This window comes from Pongo abelii, chromosome 3 (assembly GCF_028885655.2).
Source record: "Pongo abelii isolate AG06213 chromosome 3, NHGRI_mPonAbe1-v2.0_pri, whole genome shotgun sequence".
In the NCBI taxonomy this organism is placed as follows: domain Eukaryota; kingdom Metazoa; phylum Chordata; class Mammalia; order Primates; family Hominidae; genus Pongo; species Pongo abelii.
In genome coordinates, this window is record NC_071988.2 from 125,258,984 (window position 1) to 125,281,690 (window position 22,707).

Consider the following 22,707-nt stretch of genomic DNA (forward strand, 5'->3'; position numbering starts at 1 on the left):
ACCTCAATTACCCTGATTTGATCATTGCACATTGTATGACTGTATAAAAACATCACATGTACCCCCCATAAATATGTATAATTATTATGTACCCATAAGATTAAAAATTAAAAATAAACAAAAACACTTTTACAACTTCTGTTTTTCTGTTCTAACACGATAAATACACTCTCCCTTGTTATGTGTTCTCATAGTTACCATGCACTCTACTTATTATTCATTCATTTAGTTGATACACAAGTCAAGCCTTGTTTTCATGGAAATTCTAACACTATAGGGGAGAGAGGCAAAAGTAAGTATTATAGATGGTCCAATTATATAGTATTTTAGGAGGTGATACATGTAATAAAGATAAAGCAATTTTATATAATAGTCAGGGTCCAGAAGCAGTATAGGGAATGAACAACATGGCTGTTTGGAGGAAGAATATTTCCTACAGAGTGCAAGGTTCTGAGGTGGAAACTTGCCTAGTATGCTGATAAAATGAAAGAGAATGGTGATGGCGGAGCACAGTGGGGAAGTGGTAGTAATAGAAAAGATTATAGAGTAGTAAAGGACCAGCTAGTCTAAATTCTTGTAAGTCAGTGTAAGGACTTCAGTTTCTACCCTGAGAGAGCTAAGGAGCCATTGAATGATTTGTAGAGGAGATATATTGTGAGTCCATTGCTAATAGGTTCACTCTGGCTGTTGCATTGAGAACAAACTAAAGGGGAACAGGAGTAAGGGTAAGAAAACCAGTTAGGTGAGTATTGTAGTAATTTAGGTGAAAAATGATATTGGCTCAGACTAAGGTGGCAGCAGTAGGAGTCTTAAGTGATTAGATTTAACATATAATTTGAAAGTAGACATGACTACATTTGCTGATGGATTGGATATGTATGAAAGATGAGATGAGCCAAGGATGCTTCCTGGAGTTTTGAACTGAGGCTCATATTTTGACCTCAGAAGATGACAGTAGGAGTAAGTTTTAGAGGAACGTCAGGAACTCTATTTTGGATGTGTAAATCTGAGATGACCTCAGACACTCAGATGGAGATGTTGAGGAGGTTGTTGTATTTAAAACTCTGGATTACAGACAAGGGTTTTAAATTAGAGGTATTAATTATTATACATAATTTCATGGAATTACGAGCCATATCTACTTTGTTTATTTCAGTGTGCCCCATACCTATACAACATCTAGTACTTACAAGGTAATTGAGAAATATCTGTTGAGTGAGTGAATACACAAACAGCCAGTCATGTGCTGGTAAATGTTTTTAACCACAGGTACTCCTGGATAAACAACAAAAAACACAACTCCTGATATGTAGTGTTTCCAGATTTCTATGGTGTAAATACTTCTCCCATGACTTCAAGCTATCAAAGTAGTATCATCGAATACTTCTTTGTATTCCAGTTGGCAAGAAATGTGCACAACTGGTTCCTTCTAGCTGGTATAAACAGGCTCTAGAACACAACTGGGCCCACTGTTGACTAGTGATATAATCATAGACATACTTTCCCTTACTTATAGGAGTGCATAACAGATAATTTTAAATAGTCTTGATACTTGGGCAGGTGTGAAGGAAAAACATTCTATAGATGATAATACAAGCTCAAAATAGTGAACTTAAGCAAATATTAAAATCCTGTGTCACATAGCACATGAAACACTAAAAACACTGTGCTACTTTATCCCTGTAGCCTTCAGGCAGGCTTCTATTACTCCAAACAGGTGATGTCCCCTTGTGCAATTCTGGGGGAAATTATTTTACTGCTTACAACATATTATGATGTTACCAGGACTGTCTTGCCAGAACTGTATTTACAATTTATGTCAGACATCAAATGTGTTTTTAAAATGTTGCTGTACCAAGATCAAGTGGGCTTCTTCCCTGGGATGCAAGGCTGGTTCAACATATGAAAATCAATAAACATAATCCAGCATATAAACAGAACCAATGATAAAAACCATATGATTATCTCAATAGATGCAGAAAAGGCCTTTGACAAAATTCAACAACGCTTCATGCTAAAAACTCAATAAATTAGGTATTGATGGGACGTATCTCAAAATAATAAGAGCTATCTATGTCAAACCCACAGCCAATATCATACTGAATGGGCAAAAACTGGAAGCATTCCCTTTGAAAACTGCCACAAGGCAGGGATGCCCTCTCTCACCGCTCCTATTCAACATAGTGTTGGAAGTTCTGGCCAGGGCAATCAGGCAGGAGAAGGAAATAAAGGATATTCAATTAGGAAAAGAGGGAGTCAAATTGTCCCTGTTTGCAGATGACATGATTGTATATCTAGAAAACCCCATCACCTCAGCCCAAAATCTCCTTAAGCTGATAAGCAACTTCAGCAAAGTCTCAGGATACAAAATCAATGTGCAAAAATCACAAGCATTCTTATACACCAGTAGGAGACAAACAGAGAGCCAAATAATGAGTGAACTCCCATTCACAATTGCTTTGAAGAGAATAAAATACCTAGGAATACAACTTACAAGGGATGTGAAGGACCTCTTCAAGGAGAACTACAAACCACTGCTCAATGAAATAAAAGAGGATACAAACAAATGGAAGAACATTCCATGCTCATGAGCAGGAAGAATCAATACTGTGAAAATGGCCATACTGCCCAAGGTAATTTATAGATTCAATGCCATCCCCTTCAAGCTACCAATGACTTTCTTCACAGAATTGGAAAAAAACTACTTTAAAGTTCATATGGAACCAAAAAAGAGCCCACATTGCCAAGTCAATCCTAAGCCAAAAGAACAAAGCTGGAGGCATCACACTACCTGACTTCAAACTATACTACAAGGCTACAGTAACCAAAACCGTATGGTACTGGTACCAAAACAAAGATATAGATCAATGGAACAGAAGAGAGCCCTCAGAAATAATGCCACATATCTACAACTATCTGATCTTTGACAAACCTGACAAAAACAAGAACTGGGGAAAGGATTCCCTATTCAATAAATGGTGCTGGGAAAACTGGCTAGCCATATGTAGAGAGCTGAAACTGGATCCCTTCCTTACACCTTATATAAAAATTAATTCAAGATGGATTAAAGACTTACATTTTGGACCTAAAACCATAAAAACCCTAAGAGAAAACCTAGGCAATGCCATTCAGGACATAGGCATGGGCAAGGACTTCATGTCTAAAACACCAAAAGCAATGGCAACAAAAGCCAAAATTGACAAATGGGATCTAATTAAACTAAAGAGCTTCTGCACAGCAAAAGAAACTACCATCAGAGTGAACAGGCAACCTACAGAATGGGAGAAAATTTTTGCAAGCTACTCATCTGACAAAGGGCTAATATCTAGAATCTACAATGAACTCAAACAAATTTACAAGAAAAAAACAAACAATCCCATCAAAAAGTGGGCAAAGTATATGAACAGACACTTCTCGAAAGAAGACATTTATGCAGCCAAAAGACACATGAAAAAATGCTCATCATCACTGACTATCAGAGAAATGCAAATCAAAACCACAATGAGATACCATCTCACACCAGTTAGAATGGCAATCATTAAAAAGTCAGGAAACAATAGGTGCTGGAGAGAATGTGGAGAAATAGGAACACTGTTACACTGTTGGTGGGACTATAAACTAGTTCAACCATTGTGGAGTCAGTGTGGTGATTCCTCAGGGATTTAGAACTAGAAATACCATTTGACCCAGCCATCCCATAACTGGGTATATACCCAAAAGATTATAAATCATGCCGCTATAAAGACACATGCACATGTATGTTTATTGCGGCACTATTCACAATAGCAAAGACTTGGAACCAACCTAAATGTCCAACAATGATAGACTGGATTAAGAAAATGTGGCACATATACACCATGGAATACTATGCAGCCATAAAAAATGATGAGTTCATGTCCCTTGTAGGGACATGGATGAAGCTGGAAACCATCATTCTCAGCAAACTATCGCAAGACAAAAAACCAAACATCACATGTTCTCACTCATAGGTGGGAATTGAACAATGAGAACACAGGGACACAGGAAGGGGAATATCACACACCGGGACCTGTTGTGGGGTAGGGTGAGGGGGGAGAGATTGCATTAGGATATATACCTAATGCTAAATGATGAGTTACTGGGTGCAGCACACCAACATGGCACATGTATACATATGTAACAAACCTGCACGTTGTGCACATGTACCCTAAAACTTAAAGTATAATAAATAAATAATAAAATAAAATAAAATGTTGCTGTAAAAAATATACCTCAAAAGTATTTAAACAAAGTTTAATCAATTTGTCCTATTTTGGAGTCCAAATTGTTTTGCATGTTTCTCAGAGTCATCATATTTTAAAAGTGTTCATTTTAATTAATTAATATTGTTTTTAAAATTTATTGTGGTAAAATATATATAACATAAAGTTTGCCATTTTAACCATTTTAAGTGTACAGTTCAATGGCAATAAGTACATTTACACTATTGTACAACCACACCACCACTCATCTCAGAACTTTAATTAATAATTATTTGACATTATTTTGTTTTGTGTAAAAGAATAGCATTTTGTTGTAGATGATTAAAAAAAGAAAACTATAAAAGAAAATAAAATTATCCAAAGTCTCAAGATTCAGAGAAAATTCAATCCATATTCACCTTATGGCACGTATAAAATTACATCAGACTGTTAAATCCATGGTCTAAAAATTTCTCATGTGTTAAAAATCCTGCTGAGTCTAGAATTAGATTAAGAATCTGACTGTGTCTAATGAAGTGGTGGAGCTGCAAACCCCAGTTGTCTATTCTACAGCATTTATTTAATATAGCAATGAGGAAACCTCAATAAAAATGATTTACGCTCAGAGTGATGAGGCATAGGGAAGAAAGGGTATGCACAATTTCTCCTGCTGGACATTTGATTTAGAACTGAACCCTATGAAGAGAGAACTGCAAGTAGAAGATGAAGGAACTTTGGGTATTAAGAAATTGGTAATAGACAGCCGGCCATGGTGGCTCACGCCTGTAATCCCAGCACTTTGGGAGGCTGAGGCGGGCAGATCACGAGGTTGGGAGATCGAGACCATCTTGGCTAACACGGTGAAACCCCATCTCTACTACAAAATACAAAAAAATATTTAGCAGGGTGTGGTAGCAGGTGCCTGTAGTCCCATCTACACGGGAGACTGAGGCAGGAGAACGGCGTGAACCCAGGAGGCGGAGCTTGCAGTGAGCCGAGATTGTGCCACTGCATTCCAGACTGGGCAACAGAGTGAGACTCTATCTCAAAAAAAAAAAAAAAAAAAAAGAAAAGAAAGAAAAGAAAGGAAATTGGTAATACAGTTAGCAAAATGTAGGGATGAGATATTCTTCCATATTCTATTTAGAATAAAATAGTCTTCACAAAAATATCATGCTGAGGGCAAAGTTTGTAACTTGTGAATCTTGCAGATTTGGATGCAATGTGTTAAAAATAGCAATATGGAAAAGGAGATGGCATCCTACTCCAGTGAAATGGTCATACTTTTTATGGAAGTATTGACATTGCTGTAGAAGTACTGTGTTAGTTTGTTTTCACAAGGCTATAAAGATACTACCCAAGACTGGGTAATTTATAAACAAAGGTTTAATTGACTCACAGTTCTGCACGGCCAGGGAGACCTCAGGAAACTTACAGTCATGGCGGAAGAGGAAACAGGCACATCTTACATGGTGGCAGGTGAGACAGAGCAAGCAAGAGCAGGGAAAACTGTTTTATAAAATCATCAGATCCCATGAGAACTCACTCACTATCATAAGAACAGCATGGGAGAAACCAGCCCCATAATCCAGTCACCTCACACCTGGTTCCTCCCTTGACACATGGGGATTATGGAGGTTACAATTCAAAATGAGATTTGGGTGGGGAAACAGAGCCAAACCATATCAAGTGCTAAAGAAGACTACTGATAAACTCTTACCACTATCCTCTCCCTGACTACCCTCACTAGGGACTCTGAAATAATTAGGACACTATAGCAAGAAATGGTTTATAAGTAAAAGTTATGAATCAAAGAAATTTAAATATTCATGTTAACATTACCATATTTATACACAAGGGCATGGAGACTTGGAAGAATTGTGGTTATATTCAAATATGTAATTTTTTATTTCTACATAAAATTTCATTTTGGGATGCTCTATAATTTGTTAGATCATTTTCTTTTCTTGGGAATTTTAGTTGTTTTCAGTTCTTTGCATTTTGGTTTGAAAACTATCTTTAAATATGAGTTTTTATTAAAAATCTATTATTATTTCTTAAAAATTAAATCCTGAGTAGAATGACTCAAAGGATGTATGAATTGACAATTACTCTCCTAAGAGATTTTTTACCAATTTATATCCAAATATTAGGATAAACTATATAAAATACTAATTGATAATTTTAAACTGTAAAAATTGCAATTTCATAAAATATATGTGTAAAAATGCCTGTTTCATTGCATGCTTACCAATCTCTTATCATTTTTGTTACATAAAAAGTGGTATTTCATTGCCTTTTCATTCATTTATTTACTTTTATAATTCATTTATTCATCAATCCAGAGTGCATCCTTACTATGTTCAAACCAGTACGACAGGCATAAGAATGCAAAGGGGACTAAGAACATTCAGCCTACCTTTATGATACTTACAAGTCTCTTAGAGCAAATTATCAATCAAATAGTCTTAAACAGAAACATAAAATTTATATTTCATAAATAAATATAAATATGAAAATGTTATGATTGTCATGTGCTATGGGAATCTATAAGGAAACAGCTAATTTATATTGGGAGGATCATGGAAGGTGTCTCTGTAAAAGTGACATTTGAACTGTTATCTAAAAGAGGAGTACATTTGGCTAATGAGGAATTGGAAGAAGAGAATTTGAGGGAGAAAGAAAACTGTGTATTCAAAGATTTTATGGCAAAAAGATAGGATCATATATTTATGAACTTGAAAGAGGCTCTGAGTGGTTGAAACAGAGATTAGGCCAGTTGAATTATCTAATGAAATTGTACTGGATTAAGAATATTATTCTTCTCATAAGTGCAATGGAAACACTGTAGGATTCTAAATAGGGGTGTGGAAAATATTTTCTCATGTATGTTTTGAAAACATAATTCTGTGTTGCAATATGAACACATTAGAGTAGGTTAAGCCTGGATTTGGGGAGACCAATTAGGCTATTTTAGTAGACCAGAAAAGATATGAGGGTGGCTTGGAGTAGGGAAGTGGGAGTAAAGGCAGAAAAAATGTAATAGATTCGTGAGTTATTTGAACAACTGGATGAATGCTTGCACTTTTTATTGAAACACTGAAAGAGGAAAATATCTGGAGGTAAGATGATGGGTTTTGTGGAATTTAAAGGGCCTTTCAGACATCCAAGTAGAAATGTCAAGGAGGTAATTGAGTATACATGACCACACATCAAAGAAGGGTTACCAATGGAATTTTATATTTGTGAATTATTTGCTTCTTTGAGTTTTAAGCCAAATACATGAATTATGTATTAAAAAATTAAACTAAATTTTATAGAATAAAACAAATCTCTATATCCTGATGCTAAAGTATATCTAAGATCTATAAATTATCAAATAAATGTTTAATAACAGCATGTTAATTTATATGACGTTATATTGTTTTAATAAAGAAAATATATCTGTGTATATATATATACACACATATATACACAGATATATATATATATATGCATGTATATAATGTACTATACATGAGTGCATAGAGAGAGAAAGAAAGTATATATAATAAAAAACCAGGAGGAGCATTGCAATGTGGATGTGACGGTCATAGGTTGGTGATATTTAGGGGGTAGGATAACAATGGGTAAAAGTTAAATTTAACTTTCTAATACTTATATATTTTTGTTTTTTCACTGTAAATATGTGGCTCTTACAATGAATAAGAAAAAATATGTTTAAGTATAAGACTGGGAAGGACGATGAATCAGGATCAGCAACTGGGGACTGGGATAAAATTGATTCCAAGAACTTTAGCCATATATTACAACTTTGAGTTATCTGCTTCCCAAGCTATATCCAAAGTTCAAATGAGAAAAAAAGATACCTCAGTAGAAAATATGCTTTATCCTTTCTTGCAGTTTTATCTTTGTATCAAACCAGACCATCTGGAAACTTTGCTCAGATACATGTTTAGTACCTGAAAATGTCATTCACTGAGTTCTGCTCTGGTACCATGCCTTTGGCCCACTTCGTGGAATGCTAAATAAAAATCCATAGAAAACCTGCTTTTGCATTTATGACAGTGTGCTTGAGGATATTTTCTTCTTTTTACTCATACAAATAATTCCTTGAAACTCAAGTATCAGAAATTCTTTAGCACTTAAGGAATGTGTATGTACTGTCTTTACAGAGAGTGTAAACCATATTACTAATTTTATCTCCTTTTTTTGTATAATAATCAAGAGACTCAGAGACATATTTGAAGTTTAACTTTTATAAGAAATTAAGACTGTTTGACCCCAATGTCTAATTTACAAATTTACTTTGGCATGACTTCATATATATAACAACCTGGTCTTGTTTTATATTGATGTATTTTTTCTCCAATCTTAATTTTTTATTCATTTATATTTGTCTGTTCATTGTATAGATTCTTATGTGTCTGTAATCCAGAAGAAAATCAATTAGACATGGTTCCAAGATGGCCAAATAGGAACAGCTCCAGTCTACAGCTCCCAGTGTGAGAGACGCAGAAGATGGGTGATTTCTGCATTTCCAACTGAGGTACCAGGTTCATCTCACTGGGGTTTGTCAGACAGTGGGTGCAGGACAGTGGGTGCAGCCCACCGAGCGAGAGCCGAAGCAGGGTGAGGAATCGCCTCACCGGGGAAGCACAAGAGGTCAGGGAATTCCCTTTCCTAGCCAAGGGAAGCTGTGACAGACGGCACATGGAAAATCGGGCCACTCTCACCCTAATACTGTACTTTTCCAATAGTCTTAGCAAATGGCACACCAGGAGATTATATCCTGCACCTGGCTCAGAGGGTCCCATGCCCAAGGAGCCTCCCTCATTGCTAGCACAGCAGTCTGAGATCAAGCTGCAAGGAGGCAGTGAGGCTGGGGAAGGGGCGCCCACCATTGCTGAGGCTTGAGTAGGTAAACAAAGCTTCCTGGAAGCTCCAACTGGGTGGAGCCCACCGCAGCTCAAGGAGGCCTGCCTGCCTCTGTAGACTCCACCTCTGGGGGCAGGGAATAGCCAAACAAAAGGCAGCAGAATCCTCTACAGACTTAAATGTCCCTGTCTGACAGCTTTGAAGAGAGTAGTGGTTCTCCCAGCAGGGAGTTTGAGATCTGAGCACGGACAGACTGCCTCCTTAAGTGGGTCCTTGACACCTGAGTAGCCTAAATGGGAGGTACCCCCCAAGTAGGGGCAGACTGACACCTCAAACAGCCGGGTACCCCTCTGAGACGAAGCTTCCAGAGGAACGATCAGGCAGCAACATTTGCTGTTCAACAATATTCGCTGTTCTGCAGCCTCCACTACTGATACCCTGGCAAACAGGATCTGGAGTGGACCTCCAGCAAATGCCAACAGACCTGCAGCTGAGGGTCCTGACTGTTAGAAGGAAAACTAACAAACAGAAAGAACATCCACACCAAAACCCCATCTGTACATCACCATCATCAAAGAGCAAAGGTAGATAAAACCACAAAGATGGGGAAAAAACAGAGCAGAAAAGCTGAAAATTCTAAAAATCAGAGCACCTCTCCTCCTCCAAAGGAAAGCAGGTCCTCGCCAGCAATGGAACAAAGCTGGACAGAGAATGACTTTGACAAGTTGAGAGAAGAAGCCTTCAGACGATCAAACTTCTCCGAGCTAAAGGAGGAAGTTTGAACCCATCACAAAGAAGCTAAAAACCTTGAAAAAAGATTAGACGAATGGCTAACTAGAATAACCGTGTAGAGAAGTCTTTAAATGACCTGATGGAGCTGAAAACCATGGCATGAGAACTATGTGACGAATGCAAAACCTTCAGTAGCCAATTCGATTAACTGGAAGAAAGGGTATCAGTGATTGAAGATCAAATTAATGAAATGAAGCAAGAAGAGAAGTTTAGAGAAAAAAGAATAAAAAGAAATGAACAAAGCCTCCAAGAAATATGGGAATATGTGAAAAGACCAAATCTACATCTGATTGGTGTACCTGAAAGTGACAGGGAGAACGGAACCAAGTTGGAAAACACTCTGCAGGATATTATCCAGGACAATTTCCCCAACCTACAAAAGCAGGCCAACACTCAAATTCAGGAAATACAGAGAATGCCACGAAGATAATCCTTGAGAAGAGCAACTCCAAGACACATAATTGTCAGATTCACAAAAGTTGATATGAAGAAAAAATTGTTAAGGGCAGCCAGAGAGAAAGGTCGGGTTACCCACAAAGGGAAGCCCATCAGAATACCAGCAGATCTCTCAGCAGAAACTCTACAAACCAGAAGAGAGTGGGGGCCAATATTCAACATTCTTAAAGAAAAGAATTTTCAACCCAGAATTTCATATCCAGCCAAACTAAGCTTCATAAGTGAAGGAGAAATAAAATCCTTTACAGACAAGCAAATGCTGAGAGATTTTGTCACCACTAGGCCTGCCCTACAAGAGCTCCTGAAGGAAGCACTAAAAATAGAAAGGAACAACTGGTACCAGCCACTGCAAAAACATGCCAAATTGTAAAGACCATCGATGCCTGGAAGAAACTGCAACTAAAGAGCAAAATAACCAGCTAACATCATAATGACAGGATCAAATTCACACATAACAATATTAACCTTAAATGTAAATAGGCTAAATGCTCCAATTAAAAGACACAGACTGGCAAATTGGATAAAGAGTCAAGAATCATCAGTGTGCTGTATTCAAGAGACCCATCTCACGTGCAGAGACAAACATAGGCTCAAAATAAAGGGATGGATGAAGATCTACCAAGCAAATGGAAAACAAAAAAAGGCAGGGGCTGCAATCCTAGTCTCTGATAAAACAGACTTTAAATCAACAAAGATCAAAAGAGACAAAGAAGGCCATTACATAATGGTAAAGGGATCAATTCAACAAGAAGAGCTAACTATTCTAAATGTATATGCACCCAATACAGGAGCACCCAGATTCATAAAGCAGTCCTTAGATACCTATAGAGACTTTGAGTCCCACACAATAATAATGGGAGACTTTAACACCCCACTGTCAACATTAGACAGATCAATGAGACAGAAAGTTAACAACGATATCCAGGAATTGAACTCAACGCTGCACCAAGTGGACCTAACAGACATCTACAGAACTCTCCACCCCAAATCAAAGAATATACATTCTTCTCAGCACCACGTCACACTTATTCCACAATTGACCACATAGTTGGAAGTAGAGCACTCCTCAGCAAATATAAAAGAACAGAAATTATAACAAACTGTCTCTCAGACCACAGTGCAATCAAACTAGAACTCAGGAATAAGAAACTCACTCAAAACCACACAAGTACATGGAAACTGAACAACACGCTCCTGAATGACTACTGGGTAAATAATGAAATGAAGGCAGAAATAAAGATGAGAACAAAGACACAACATACCAGAATCTCTGGGACACATTTAAAGCAGTGTGTAGAGGGAAATTTATAGCACTAAATGCCCACAAGAGAAAGCAAGAAAGATCTAAAATTGACACCCTAACATCACAATTAAAAGAACTAGAGAAGGAAGAGCAAACACATTCAAAAGTTAGCAGAAGGCAAGAAATAACTAAGATCAGAGCAGAACTGAAGGAAATAGAGACACAAAAAACCCTTCAAAAAATCAATGAATCCAGGAGCTGGTTTTTTGTAAAGATCAACCAAATTGATAGACCACTAGCAAGACTAATAAACAAGAAAAGAGAGAAGAATCAAATAGATGCAATAAAAAATGATAAAGGGGATATCACCACCGATCCCACGGAAATACAAACTACCATCAGAGAACACTATAAACACCTCTACGCAAATAAACTAGAAAATCTAGAAGAAATGGATAAATTCCTCGACACATACACCCTCCAAAGACTAAACCATGAAGAAGTTGAATCCCTGAATACACCAAAACAGGCTCTGAAATTTAGGCAATAATTAACAGCCTACCAACCAAAAAAAGTCCAGGACCAGACGGATTCACAGCCGAATTCTACCAGAGGTACAAGGAGGAGCTGGTACCATTCCTTCTGAAACTATTTCAACCAGTAGAAAAGAGGGAATGCTCTCTAACTCATTTTATGAGGCCAGCATCATCCTGACACCAAACCCTGGCAGAGACACAACAAAAAAAGAGAATTTTAGACTAATATCTCTGATGAACATCGACGCAAAAATTCTCAATAAAACACTGGCAAACAGAATCCAGCAGCACATCAAAAAGCTTATCCACCATGATCAAGTGGGCTTCATCCCTGGGATGCAAGGCTGGTTCAACATATGCAAATCATTAAACATAATCCAGCATATAAACAGAACCAAAGACAAAAACCCATGGGTTATCTCAATAGATGCAGAAAAGGCCTTTGACAAAATTCAACAGCCCTTCATGCTAAAAACTCTCAATAAATTAGGTATTAATGGGATGTATCTCAAAATAATAAGATCTATTTATGACAAACCCACAGCACATATCATACTGAATGGGCAAAAACTGGAAGCATTCCCTTTGAAAACTGCCACAAGACAGGGATGCCCTCTCTCACCACTCCTATTCAACATAGTGTTGGAAGTTCTGGCCAGGGCAATCAGACAGGAGAAAAAAAATAAATAGTATTCAGTTAGGAAAAGAGGAAGTCAAATTGTCCCTGTTTGCAGATGACATCATTGTATATCTAGAAAACCCCATTGTCTCAGCCCAAAATCTCCTTAAGCTGATAAGCAACTTTAGCAAAGTCTCAGGATACAATACACGTGTGCAAAAATCACAAGCATTCTTATACACCAATAACAGACAGAGAGCCAAATCATGAGTGAACTCCCATTCACAATTGCTTCAAAGAGAATAAAATACCTAGGAATACAACTTACAAGGGATGTGAAGGACCTCTTCAAGGAGAACTACAAACCACTGCTCAATGAAATAAAAGAGGACACAAACAAATGGAAGAACATTCCATGCTCATGGATAGGAAGAATCAATATTGTGAAAATGTCCATACTGCCCAAGGTGATTTATAGATTCAATGCCATCCCCATCAAGATACCAATGACTGTCTTCACAGAATTGGAAAAAAACTACTTTAAAGTTCATATGGAACCAAAAAAGAGCCCGCATTGCCAAGTCAATCCTAAGCCAAAAGAACAAAGCTGGAGGCATCACGCTACCTGACTTCAAACTACACTACAAGGCTACAGTAACCAAAACAGAAATATAGACCAATGGCACAGAACAGAGCCCTCAGAAATAATGCCACATATCTACAACCATCTGATCTTTGAGAAACCTTACAGAAACAAGAAATGGGGAAAGGATTCCCTATTTAATAAATGGTGCTGGGAAAACTGGCTAGCCATATGTAGAAAGCTGAAACTGGATCCCTTCCTTACACCTTATACAAAAATTAATTCAAGATGGATTAAAGACTTAAACTTAGACCTAAAACCACAAAAATCCTGGAAGAAAACCTAGGCAATGCCATTCAGGACATCGGCATGGGCAAGGACTTCATGTCTAAAACACGGAAAGCAATGGCAACAAAAGCCAAAATTGAAAATTGATAAATGGGATCTAATTAAACCAAAGAGCTTCTGCACAGCAAAAGAAACTATCATCAGAGTGAACAGGCAACCTACAAAATGGAAGAAAATTTTTGCAATCTACTCATCTGACAAAGGGCTAATATCCAGGATCTACAAAGAACTCAAACAAATTTACAAGAAGAAAACAAACAGCCCCATCAAAAAGCGGGCAAAGGATATGAAGAGACACTTCTCGAAAGAAGACATTTATGCAGCCAAAAGAGACAGGAAAAAATGCTCATCATCACTGGCCATCAGAGAAATGCAAATCAAAACCACAATGAGATACCATCTCACACCACTTAGAATGGTGATCATTAAAAAGTCAGGAAACAACTGGTGCTGGAGAGAATGTGGAGAAATAGGAACACTTTTACACTGTTGGTGGGACTGTAAACTAGTTTAACCATTGTGGAAGACAGTGTGGCAATTCCTCAAGGATCTAGAACTAGAAATACCATTTGACCCAGCCTTCCCATTACTGGGTATATACCGAAAGGATTATAAATCATGCTGCTATAAACACACATGCACACGTATGTTTACTGTGGCACTACTCACAATAGCAAAGACTTGGAACCAACCCAAGTGTCCATCAATGATAGACTGGATTAAGAAAATGTGGCACATATACACCATGGAATACTATGCAGCCATATAAAAGGATGAGTTCATGTCCTTTGTAGGGACGTGGATGAAGCTGGAAACCATCATTCTCAGCAAACTATCGCAAGGACAAAAAACCAAACACTGCATGTTCTCACTCATAGGTTGGAATTGAACAATGAGAACACTTGGACACAGGAATGGGAACATCACACACCAGGGCCTGTCATGGGGTGGGGGGAAGGGGGAGGGATAGCATTAGGAGATATACCTAGTGCTAAATGACGAGTTAATGGGTGCAGCACACCAACATAGCACATGTATACATATGTGACAAACCTGCACGTTGTGCACATTTACCCTAGAACTTAAAGTATAATAATAATAATAATAAAGAAAAAAAGAAAGAAAATCAATTAGACAGAAAAAAAATAGGAGCTCTTCAATCACAGTGGAAAATAAAGTCATGGTTCTGGATGAGATTGCTTGGGGACAGGAAATAAAGAAGAAGAAAACAGGCCCAGAACTTAGCATACTTCTGCATTTAATCATTATGTACAGGCAGAGATTCAGAAATACAGCCATAGAAGAGAGGCTGAGGAGGAAGGATATCAGAAAAGTTGGAAGCCGAGAGGTGAGACTTCCAGGCAGTAGCCACTTGTGAGGAATATTGCTCATGGGTCAAAGATGTCAAGGACTGAAATGTCCACTGGATTTCTCAGTGTGGCTCTTTTGATAGTGTTGGGAAAATAATGAGATTTGAGTGGCTTGAAGAGCAAATAGCACATAAGGAAATGAAAATATGGGATATAAGCAAATGATAGTTTCATGCTTGTTAGACATTTTTCTTTTTTGGGGATTTTGTTTATGTCTTTTGTTCTTTTTACACTGGGGATATACTTTTTCCTTAATAAATAAGAAGATGTTATATATTAAGGATTTTTATGCCTGTTAAATATGCCATAAATTCTTGTTTGACATACACTTTTCTGTTGTGGTTAATGTAACCTTGATATCAGCCGGAGTTCAGCTAGTTATAAAAGAGCAACCTCTGATTACATATGATTCTGTGATAATCTTATTACCCATTCAATTAATATATATTTATTGCTTTCACTATATGCTCACAATTTTATAAGAATTGGCACTATAATTTTAACTGAACTTTGACAACTCACTAGAGCAGTAATTTTAGTGGATGCAAATGGGATATTTTAAAATGATTGAATGAGAACTACAAATTTTAGAAAGAGCCAAACAGTTATGATAAGTTTCCTGAAAGTTAATTTTACCATATTTTTAGTTACTATTTTGTAAATAATTCAAAAATATGTAACAGTTGATCTTAGGCTAAAAATTTCACCATTTGAGGTAATTAGTGATAGTGAATCAAGTATAACTATAATACTAATAAAGAGTATTAACTGCATGGAAAGTGACTTTTCCTAGAGTGCAGAGGAAGGATATTGCGCTTGGTACTCAAATCAAAGACCGAAAAAGGATTTTTAAAAAATTTAGCAAAGAGTCTATATCTATAATGTTGATAATGATGCAAAATTTACCACAATACATTTAGATAATCTGTTACTAGATTAAGGCCTCAGTATTTCTCATGACTGTATATTTTTATTTGTTCAGAATAATTTTCAAAAGCTCTTCCTAGAGGATCTTTGAGTACTTTGCATAAATTAAGTTTATGAAAAAGTGAAATAGAAGATTACCAAATAAATTAAAAACAACAAAGGGTAGCATAGAAGACCAATTTTTATCTACTTGGCCATTACTATTCTTACACAGTTTTGTTCAACACTCCTTTTAATAATTATTCATGTAAGGTATGCCACTGGATTTAGAGAACAACTTTTTTGCTATCTTTCTTAAAGCTTTTGAACAATTAGATAAAACAGTAATTACTCCTTGATATGGTTTGGATCTGTGTCTCCACCCAAATCTCATGTCAAATTGTAATCCCCAATGTTGGAAGTGGGGCCTGGAGGGAGGTGATTTGATCATGGGGTGGATCTTTCATGAATGGTGAAGCACCATGCTCTTGGTGCTGTCTCCTGATAGAGTTCTTGCGAGATCTGGTTGTTCAGATGTGTGTGGCACATTCCCTCTCTCACTCTTGGTCCTGTTCCTGCCTGCCATGTAACACTACTGCTCCTGCTTTGTCTTCTGCCATGATTGTAAGTTTCCTGAGGCCTCCCCAGAAGCAGAAGCCACTATGCTTCCTGTATATCCTGGGGAACTATGGGCCAATTAAACCTCTTTTCTTTATCAATTACTCAGTCTCAGGTATATCTTTATAGCAATGTGAGAACAGACTAACACACTCCTTTAAGTTTTACAAGAAACAGTGTATGTGGTTTTAAAAAAATATTTAATTAAATACTCAGATCAATACTGGATCATATGCCCTGAAATTTTCATTTACTATATGTTATAATAAAACTTCCTATAATTTCTAACCTAATCTCAAAGCATGTGCTTGGAAAATGAAAGAAAATATGTAACTATTTTCTAATATGACCATACATAAAGTACTATATGCCATAAATGAATGGAAATCAAAATATTTGAATTGTAATAACTGTTCTATTAATAATTTTCTACCTTCTACTTTCTCAAGTAAAACATAGGATATATATCTATATGTAGGATATGTTATATATACATGTAAGATATACAGTTTAAACAAGTACTAAATTCTAATTTGATTAAAGGTTATGACTTTGTCTAATCAAACCCTGCAGTCATCACAACTTGTTAGGTGTCATAATAGTGTAGAGGTGAAGAGAATCACTGGCCCTGGAGCAAACTGCAGTGATTTGAATCTTGGCTATACTGCATAATCTTGGAAAAGCTTATCATCTTTGAGGCAAGTGTTACATTTATATGTTATTTTTGAAAATGGCAAATTGGGGAAGGATGGTGGAGAGACAAATAATTTCATCTTGCGAGTGTGTGTGTGTGTGTGTGTGTGTGTGTGTGTGTGTGTGTGTTGGAGGTATAGGGGTGAGGAGACAGGTACTGGTAGTGGTAAAGTAGACTTCTAGGCAAGAAGGAAATGTGTAGAACTAGAAGATGGATTTCTGGCAAATTAGAAAACAGTTTCGCAGGACTTTGTAGCAAATCAGAAGTTAATGTGCTTCAGAATAAGACCAGAACTGATGATCTCACAGTCAAATCTAGTAAACTTACTAATATTATTTAAATCGTGAAAATAGAAAGTAAGTAAATTTTCCAGTACAAAATGAGTGCTGAACACTTCAAGGAGAACTCAATGCCTTTTATTATAACAATTGTGTGACCATTAGCTTAAGGTTCTCCATTTGTAAGATACAGACGTTCATTGAGGGAATATCTGTCATTTCTCAGAGTCATAAGAGGCTGCAACCATTTTGCTACAGCTGAACAAAAGCCATATATGCCCAAGTCAAAGTTGCAATTATTTTCAAGATCACGGGTCTTTTGATTTTAGGCAGAGGAACAAAGTGAATTGAATATATTTTCCATTTAGGCTAGGTTGATATAATTCAGTTTATATTAAGTGGGGATAGAAAACACTCAAAATTAAATAATTGAAGTTTTCACACTTCGATTGTAGTCTAAATTGGGAAATATATACTGTTTACTATATTCTTAGCTAAATGAGTCAGTAAGTCCGTGCAGAAGGCACCATGATTCAGTGTCAACCTCAGAAAGGTTTTCTTTAACTTATAAAATATATCCTATAAAATGATTGAAAATACCACATCATTCAGGTGTCAACCTCAGAAGGGTTTTCTTTAACCTATAAAATGGCTGAAAACAGCACAGGGTCAATTTTTACAGTTCATGTTTGATAAGACACCAATGCAGAAAGATTGGTAAACTATTGGACTGGTAAACTATTGAGAGTTTTAATAATTTTTGTATTTTGTATGCTTTTTGATTCTAAAAACTATTTTAAACAAGCTTTTCTCTATTTCTGTATTTTTTAATCAACTGTCTGCTCAAATAAGAACATTCTTTTAAATAATAGTTTTAAAAGAGATTTTCAGTACTTGAACTGAGTATGCTTCAGATTTTATAGCATATTTTATACTGTAAATTTGTTAATAGTTTTAATGATTAATGTTTTACATAAAGAAATAGTAAAGATTAATATTAAAGTATTCATTAATTCAAACCAATGACTGTAATAAGATAGCACTAAATGATTATTTAAAATAACTCCAAGACAATCCCATAAATGTTGGCAGGAAGAAACTGGAAAGAGAAAAATACAACCTCTTTTTTCCCCTTCAAATTGAAATACAGATTTCACATGCACTAAAATTTTCTTCACAGTTCATATTGCATCATTAACCTTTCAAGAAGATTGTAAGAATTTTATAACATTACATGCTAATACCTCTCCCCCTAATCAAAACATCAAAAACATATACTGTAAGAAATAAAAAGAAAAAAAAAAGCAAAACAAGCAAGGAAGCTGCTCAAACAAAAGGAACACTTAACTTCTATCTTGGTGTAGTAACATTAGACGCAATTTCGCTTATTTCCCAACTGGAGTCTGATTTTTTTCATTCTTTGCACTCCTATACATAGTAGAAATGAAGGGGTGCATATGTGTGGATAATCAGAGATAAAGGAGAAAGGGAAGATTGACAATTTTAGAGGCTTTTTAAAAAGTGTGATTTTCTGTTTATTTATTCTAGTTAGTGGCTACTAACCTCTGCTCCTTTAATTTAATCCTTTGGGCCTGGCACATGAAAATATTTTCTAGAGATATATGTTACTAATACCTCAGTGCTCAGTATTTCAAAATAGTAAACACAGAGGATGAACTTATGGAAATAACCTGTTTTTTTCTTATTTTTTTAATTATAATGGCAACTGAAATGCCATAAGAATTAATATTTATCTCCATTTTATTTTGATATAGGTTTGTTAATGTTTAAAAATAACCTTTGCATGAATAAGAACATTGAGATTTCAAGTTTAAGTGAAATCACCCTCATGTATCCCCCATGCAACTGCCTTTCACAAAGCTGAGAATGAAACCAACTGCTATTGATTTTCACCACAAAGTTGAATTAAAGTGCAGCCAGCCTTCAATAACAGGTAGGGATTCACCACTGTATTTCCATAAATACCTATACTTCATAATGTTCAATATGAGAAGGCAAATGCACATAGAGTTTTTAAAAATTTGGTTACACACTTGCCGACACAGGGTTTACTCAGTTCATAGCTTCTGCAGATTACTGGAAATTAAATCTAATCTGAGATGTGGTGGAAACTGCTAGCTTACAGTAGTTTTCTGGAGAGTGTGTGTGGCCTTTGCTAGTTCTCGGTGACTGGGAGACCAAACCAGTGTTGGCCTTGGGGCAAGACTAGGGAATAGGGAAGGATGAGGATGAGGAACAGAAAGAAGAGGGAAGGGTGGAGGGGCGACTCATTTACCATTTCTCTGCCAGAATAGTGACTGACAGAGAGAAGGAAGGCCAAAAACTGCACTTTACAGATGACATAAATTTTGTTCAAAAGTCATTTGAGAAAGTTTGCTGGTACTTAAACGTTTCTAGCTAAGTTTGCCCTATTTGGAATGGCATTTTCACCTGTCCCTCATTCACCTTCTTCAGTCCCTCTAGATATCCTTAATAAGGCTCAGTGATTTAGGGCTTGAGTGTGGGAGGCCACGGAAGCAGAAACTTGTTCAGCCACTTGAGGGCTACAAATGGGTTAGTGTCCTCCTTTCAGCAAAAATTCTTAGTCTCTTTACTTTTATAGACCCCGTTAGGTTCCTATTTCCTTTGTAATCTTATCCCACCTCCCAGCTCTTTTCTTTCCCTTCTCCCTCGTTCCTCTCTGTCTGTCCTCTCCTCACCTGTCCACCGCAATGGCCGTCATGGAGTAGATGCTGGCGAACACAGCTGTGATAGGAAAGAAGTTCTGGAAGCGGCAGTAGTTGGCGCCAAAGTACCACTCGCTATGAAGCGCGTAGATGAAATTGACCAACGTGTTGAAGGCGGCCATGGAGGCGTCGGAGAAAGCCAGGTTCACAAGGAAGTAGTTGGTGACAGTCCTCATGCGCTTGTGGGCCAGGATGATCCAGATGACGATGAGATTTCCCAAAACTGCCACTGCCACCACCACACCATACGCCAGGGACCAGAGCGCGATGCGCCAGGACGGCTGCACGAACTGGTTGGTGAGGTTGGCCCGGGCCTGGGAGGGCGCGGGGGAAGCCACAGGCAGTCCCAGCGCGGAAGGGGAGGAGGAGAGGTTGCCAGCTTGGTCCAGCAGTTGCAGCCACCCAGTCTCAACTGCCCCCGTGGCCGCCCCGGCAGCTAGCGAGGCGGTCAGGTTCACGGCGTCTGCACCCACGCCTCCACCCCCGTCTATCCAGGTTTCTGCTGCTGGGAGAGTGGCCATCGCCACCGGTCTGCAGTCCCGGATTTCCCACTCACCCACGGGCAGCCCAAGACGAGACTCCTCTGAAGTTCCTCTCTGCCTCCTGGTTACTTTGGTGACGGGGTCTTCAGATAAGACTGGAAGCTGAAAGATACTGCAATCCCTGCTGGTTAGGGGATGCAGCTGGGGCTAAGGGGCAACAGCTGCACTTTCTCAGAGGTGCTTGCGGCTCTGGCAGGCAGAAAGAATGAGATCCTCCCGAGATTAAGGGTTATCGCGTCACATCACACCTAGGGAGGGCGCCAGCTGCCCGGCACAGGCTGGAGAACTGAGCATCCTGCGCTACAGGCTCGCTTTATACTCATGGGGTCCCACGCTTCGGTGACGTTGCAGGGGCCGCGGAGCTGACAATCCCCTTCGCTGGCTGTGATTGCACTCGCTCCCTCCATCCCGCCCTTCGCATTTCATTCATTCGCTGCAAGCAGCTGGAGCTTGGCAAGCTGACCCGCGCAAGGGAGGGCTGCACTCCCTCAGCTGTAATTAAAATCTTTCCAAGATTGTTTGCCTTCTTTTAACTTCAGGATATTTTGCTGAGGTCCCTGTTCTCAAACATGTATTGGGGACTGTTCCTTCCTGCACAAATTAACCATTCACCCATGAGGCAAGGGCAAGATCCTGCTGATTTTTTGGAGAGTGCATGAGTGTAGACTGCTGCAGGCTGTGGGCACAGTCAGCCGCAAACGTTTTTAGGTGTCCCTGGGTTTTGAATTTCATTCAACTTTCTGCTCTGGTGTTTATATTCTCTCGTCTCAGATCCCTTTTCCTCTCGCTCCCACTTTCCATATCCACCCATTTTCTCTCTTCCTGTACCTCTATCAGTAGAAATCCGTCCCTCTGACCCCATTCCCAGCAGGCAGATGGAGACTCTGGATTCTCCTGGAGGATTCTGCTCAGGTTGGAATGTCATAGCACACTAAGGGTAAATCGCAAATCCCAAGGAGTACATTTTCTTGAAACACGACAACGAGACAGATCTCTACATTTCCCTGGGTTGAACGTAGCCAGTAAGCACTGTGAATACATGCTCTTGGTTACAGGGTTCTGGACATATGGTGCCTTAGTTTTCAGGGCTTGACCATGAGGACACACTGATGAGAATACTGTAACTGAACAAATACTTGGGTTTTCCGGGAAGACAGGCAGGACCCGATTTCTGAGATTTGCTTGAGAATAAGTGAGCTAAAGTGCTCGGTGGAGTGCAAGCTGGAAGGACATAGTCTGTGCTTAGACCAATCTCAGGAAATTTATCAAGAAGTTCCAGAGCCGAAACTCCTTTGTTAGCATCCGGGGGCATGTGTATAAATTTAGGGTTAAACATATATTTAGCAGCCTACTGGATATACGTGAACTGTTTGAACCTCTCTTTTGTCATTTAAAAATGAGTTTTTAAAGAAATCTCATTTACAGTATAATTACATGATAGTTTCTACAGACTTCCCTCAACAACAGCAGGCCGGAGGAAACACTCTTTCCACTAGTTATCATTGTGTATTACATCTAAACATGTTTAGGTGAAAGAGATTTGATCAACAAGTTTAACAAGAGAAGGTAACTTGTGATTTGTACATATTCTGCTTTTTTCTTTTCTTTTTTTTTTTTCCTAGTTCTGTCACCCAGGCTGGAATGCAGTGGTGCAATCATAGCTCACTGCAGCCTTCAACTCCTGGCTCAAGCGATCCTTCCCCACCTCAGCTTCCTGAGTAGATAGGACTACAGGCATGTGCCACCAGTGCCACCACACCCAGCTAATTTAAATTTTTTGTTGTTGTTGTTGCGACATGGTCTGGTGATGTTGTTCAGCCTGGTCTCCAACTCCTGGCCTTAAGCAGTCTTCCCAGCTCGGCCTCCCAAAAGGCTGG

General features: G+C 38.2%; 1 protein-coding gene across 1 annotated transcript in view; it reads right to left on the reverse strand.

Annotated features, from left to right (window-relative positions):
* TACR3 (tachykinin receptor 3) overlaps positions 1-21,163 on the reverse strand; it is a 122,171-nt gene extending 101,008 nt beyond the window's left edge. The window contains exon 1 of the mRNA XM_002815021.4: positions 20,262-21,163. Within this exon, the coding sequence (XP_002815067.4) occupies positions 20,262-20,809 (548 nt within the window). The 5' untranslated portion in view covers positions 20,810-21,163. The remainder of the gene's footprint in view (positions 1-20,261) is intronic.
* Between the last annotated feature and the right edge of the window lie 1,544 nt (positions 21,164-22,707).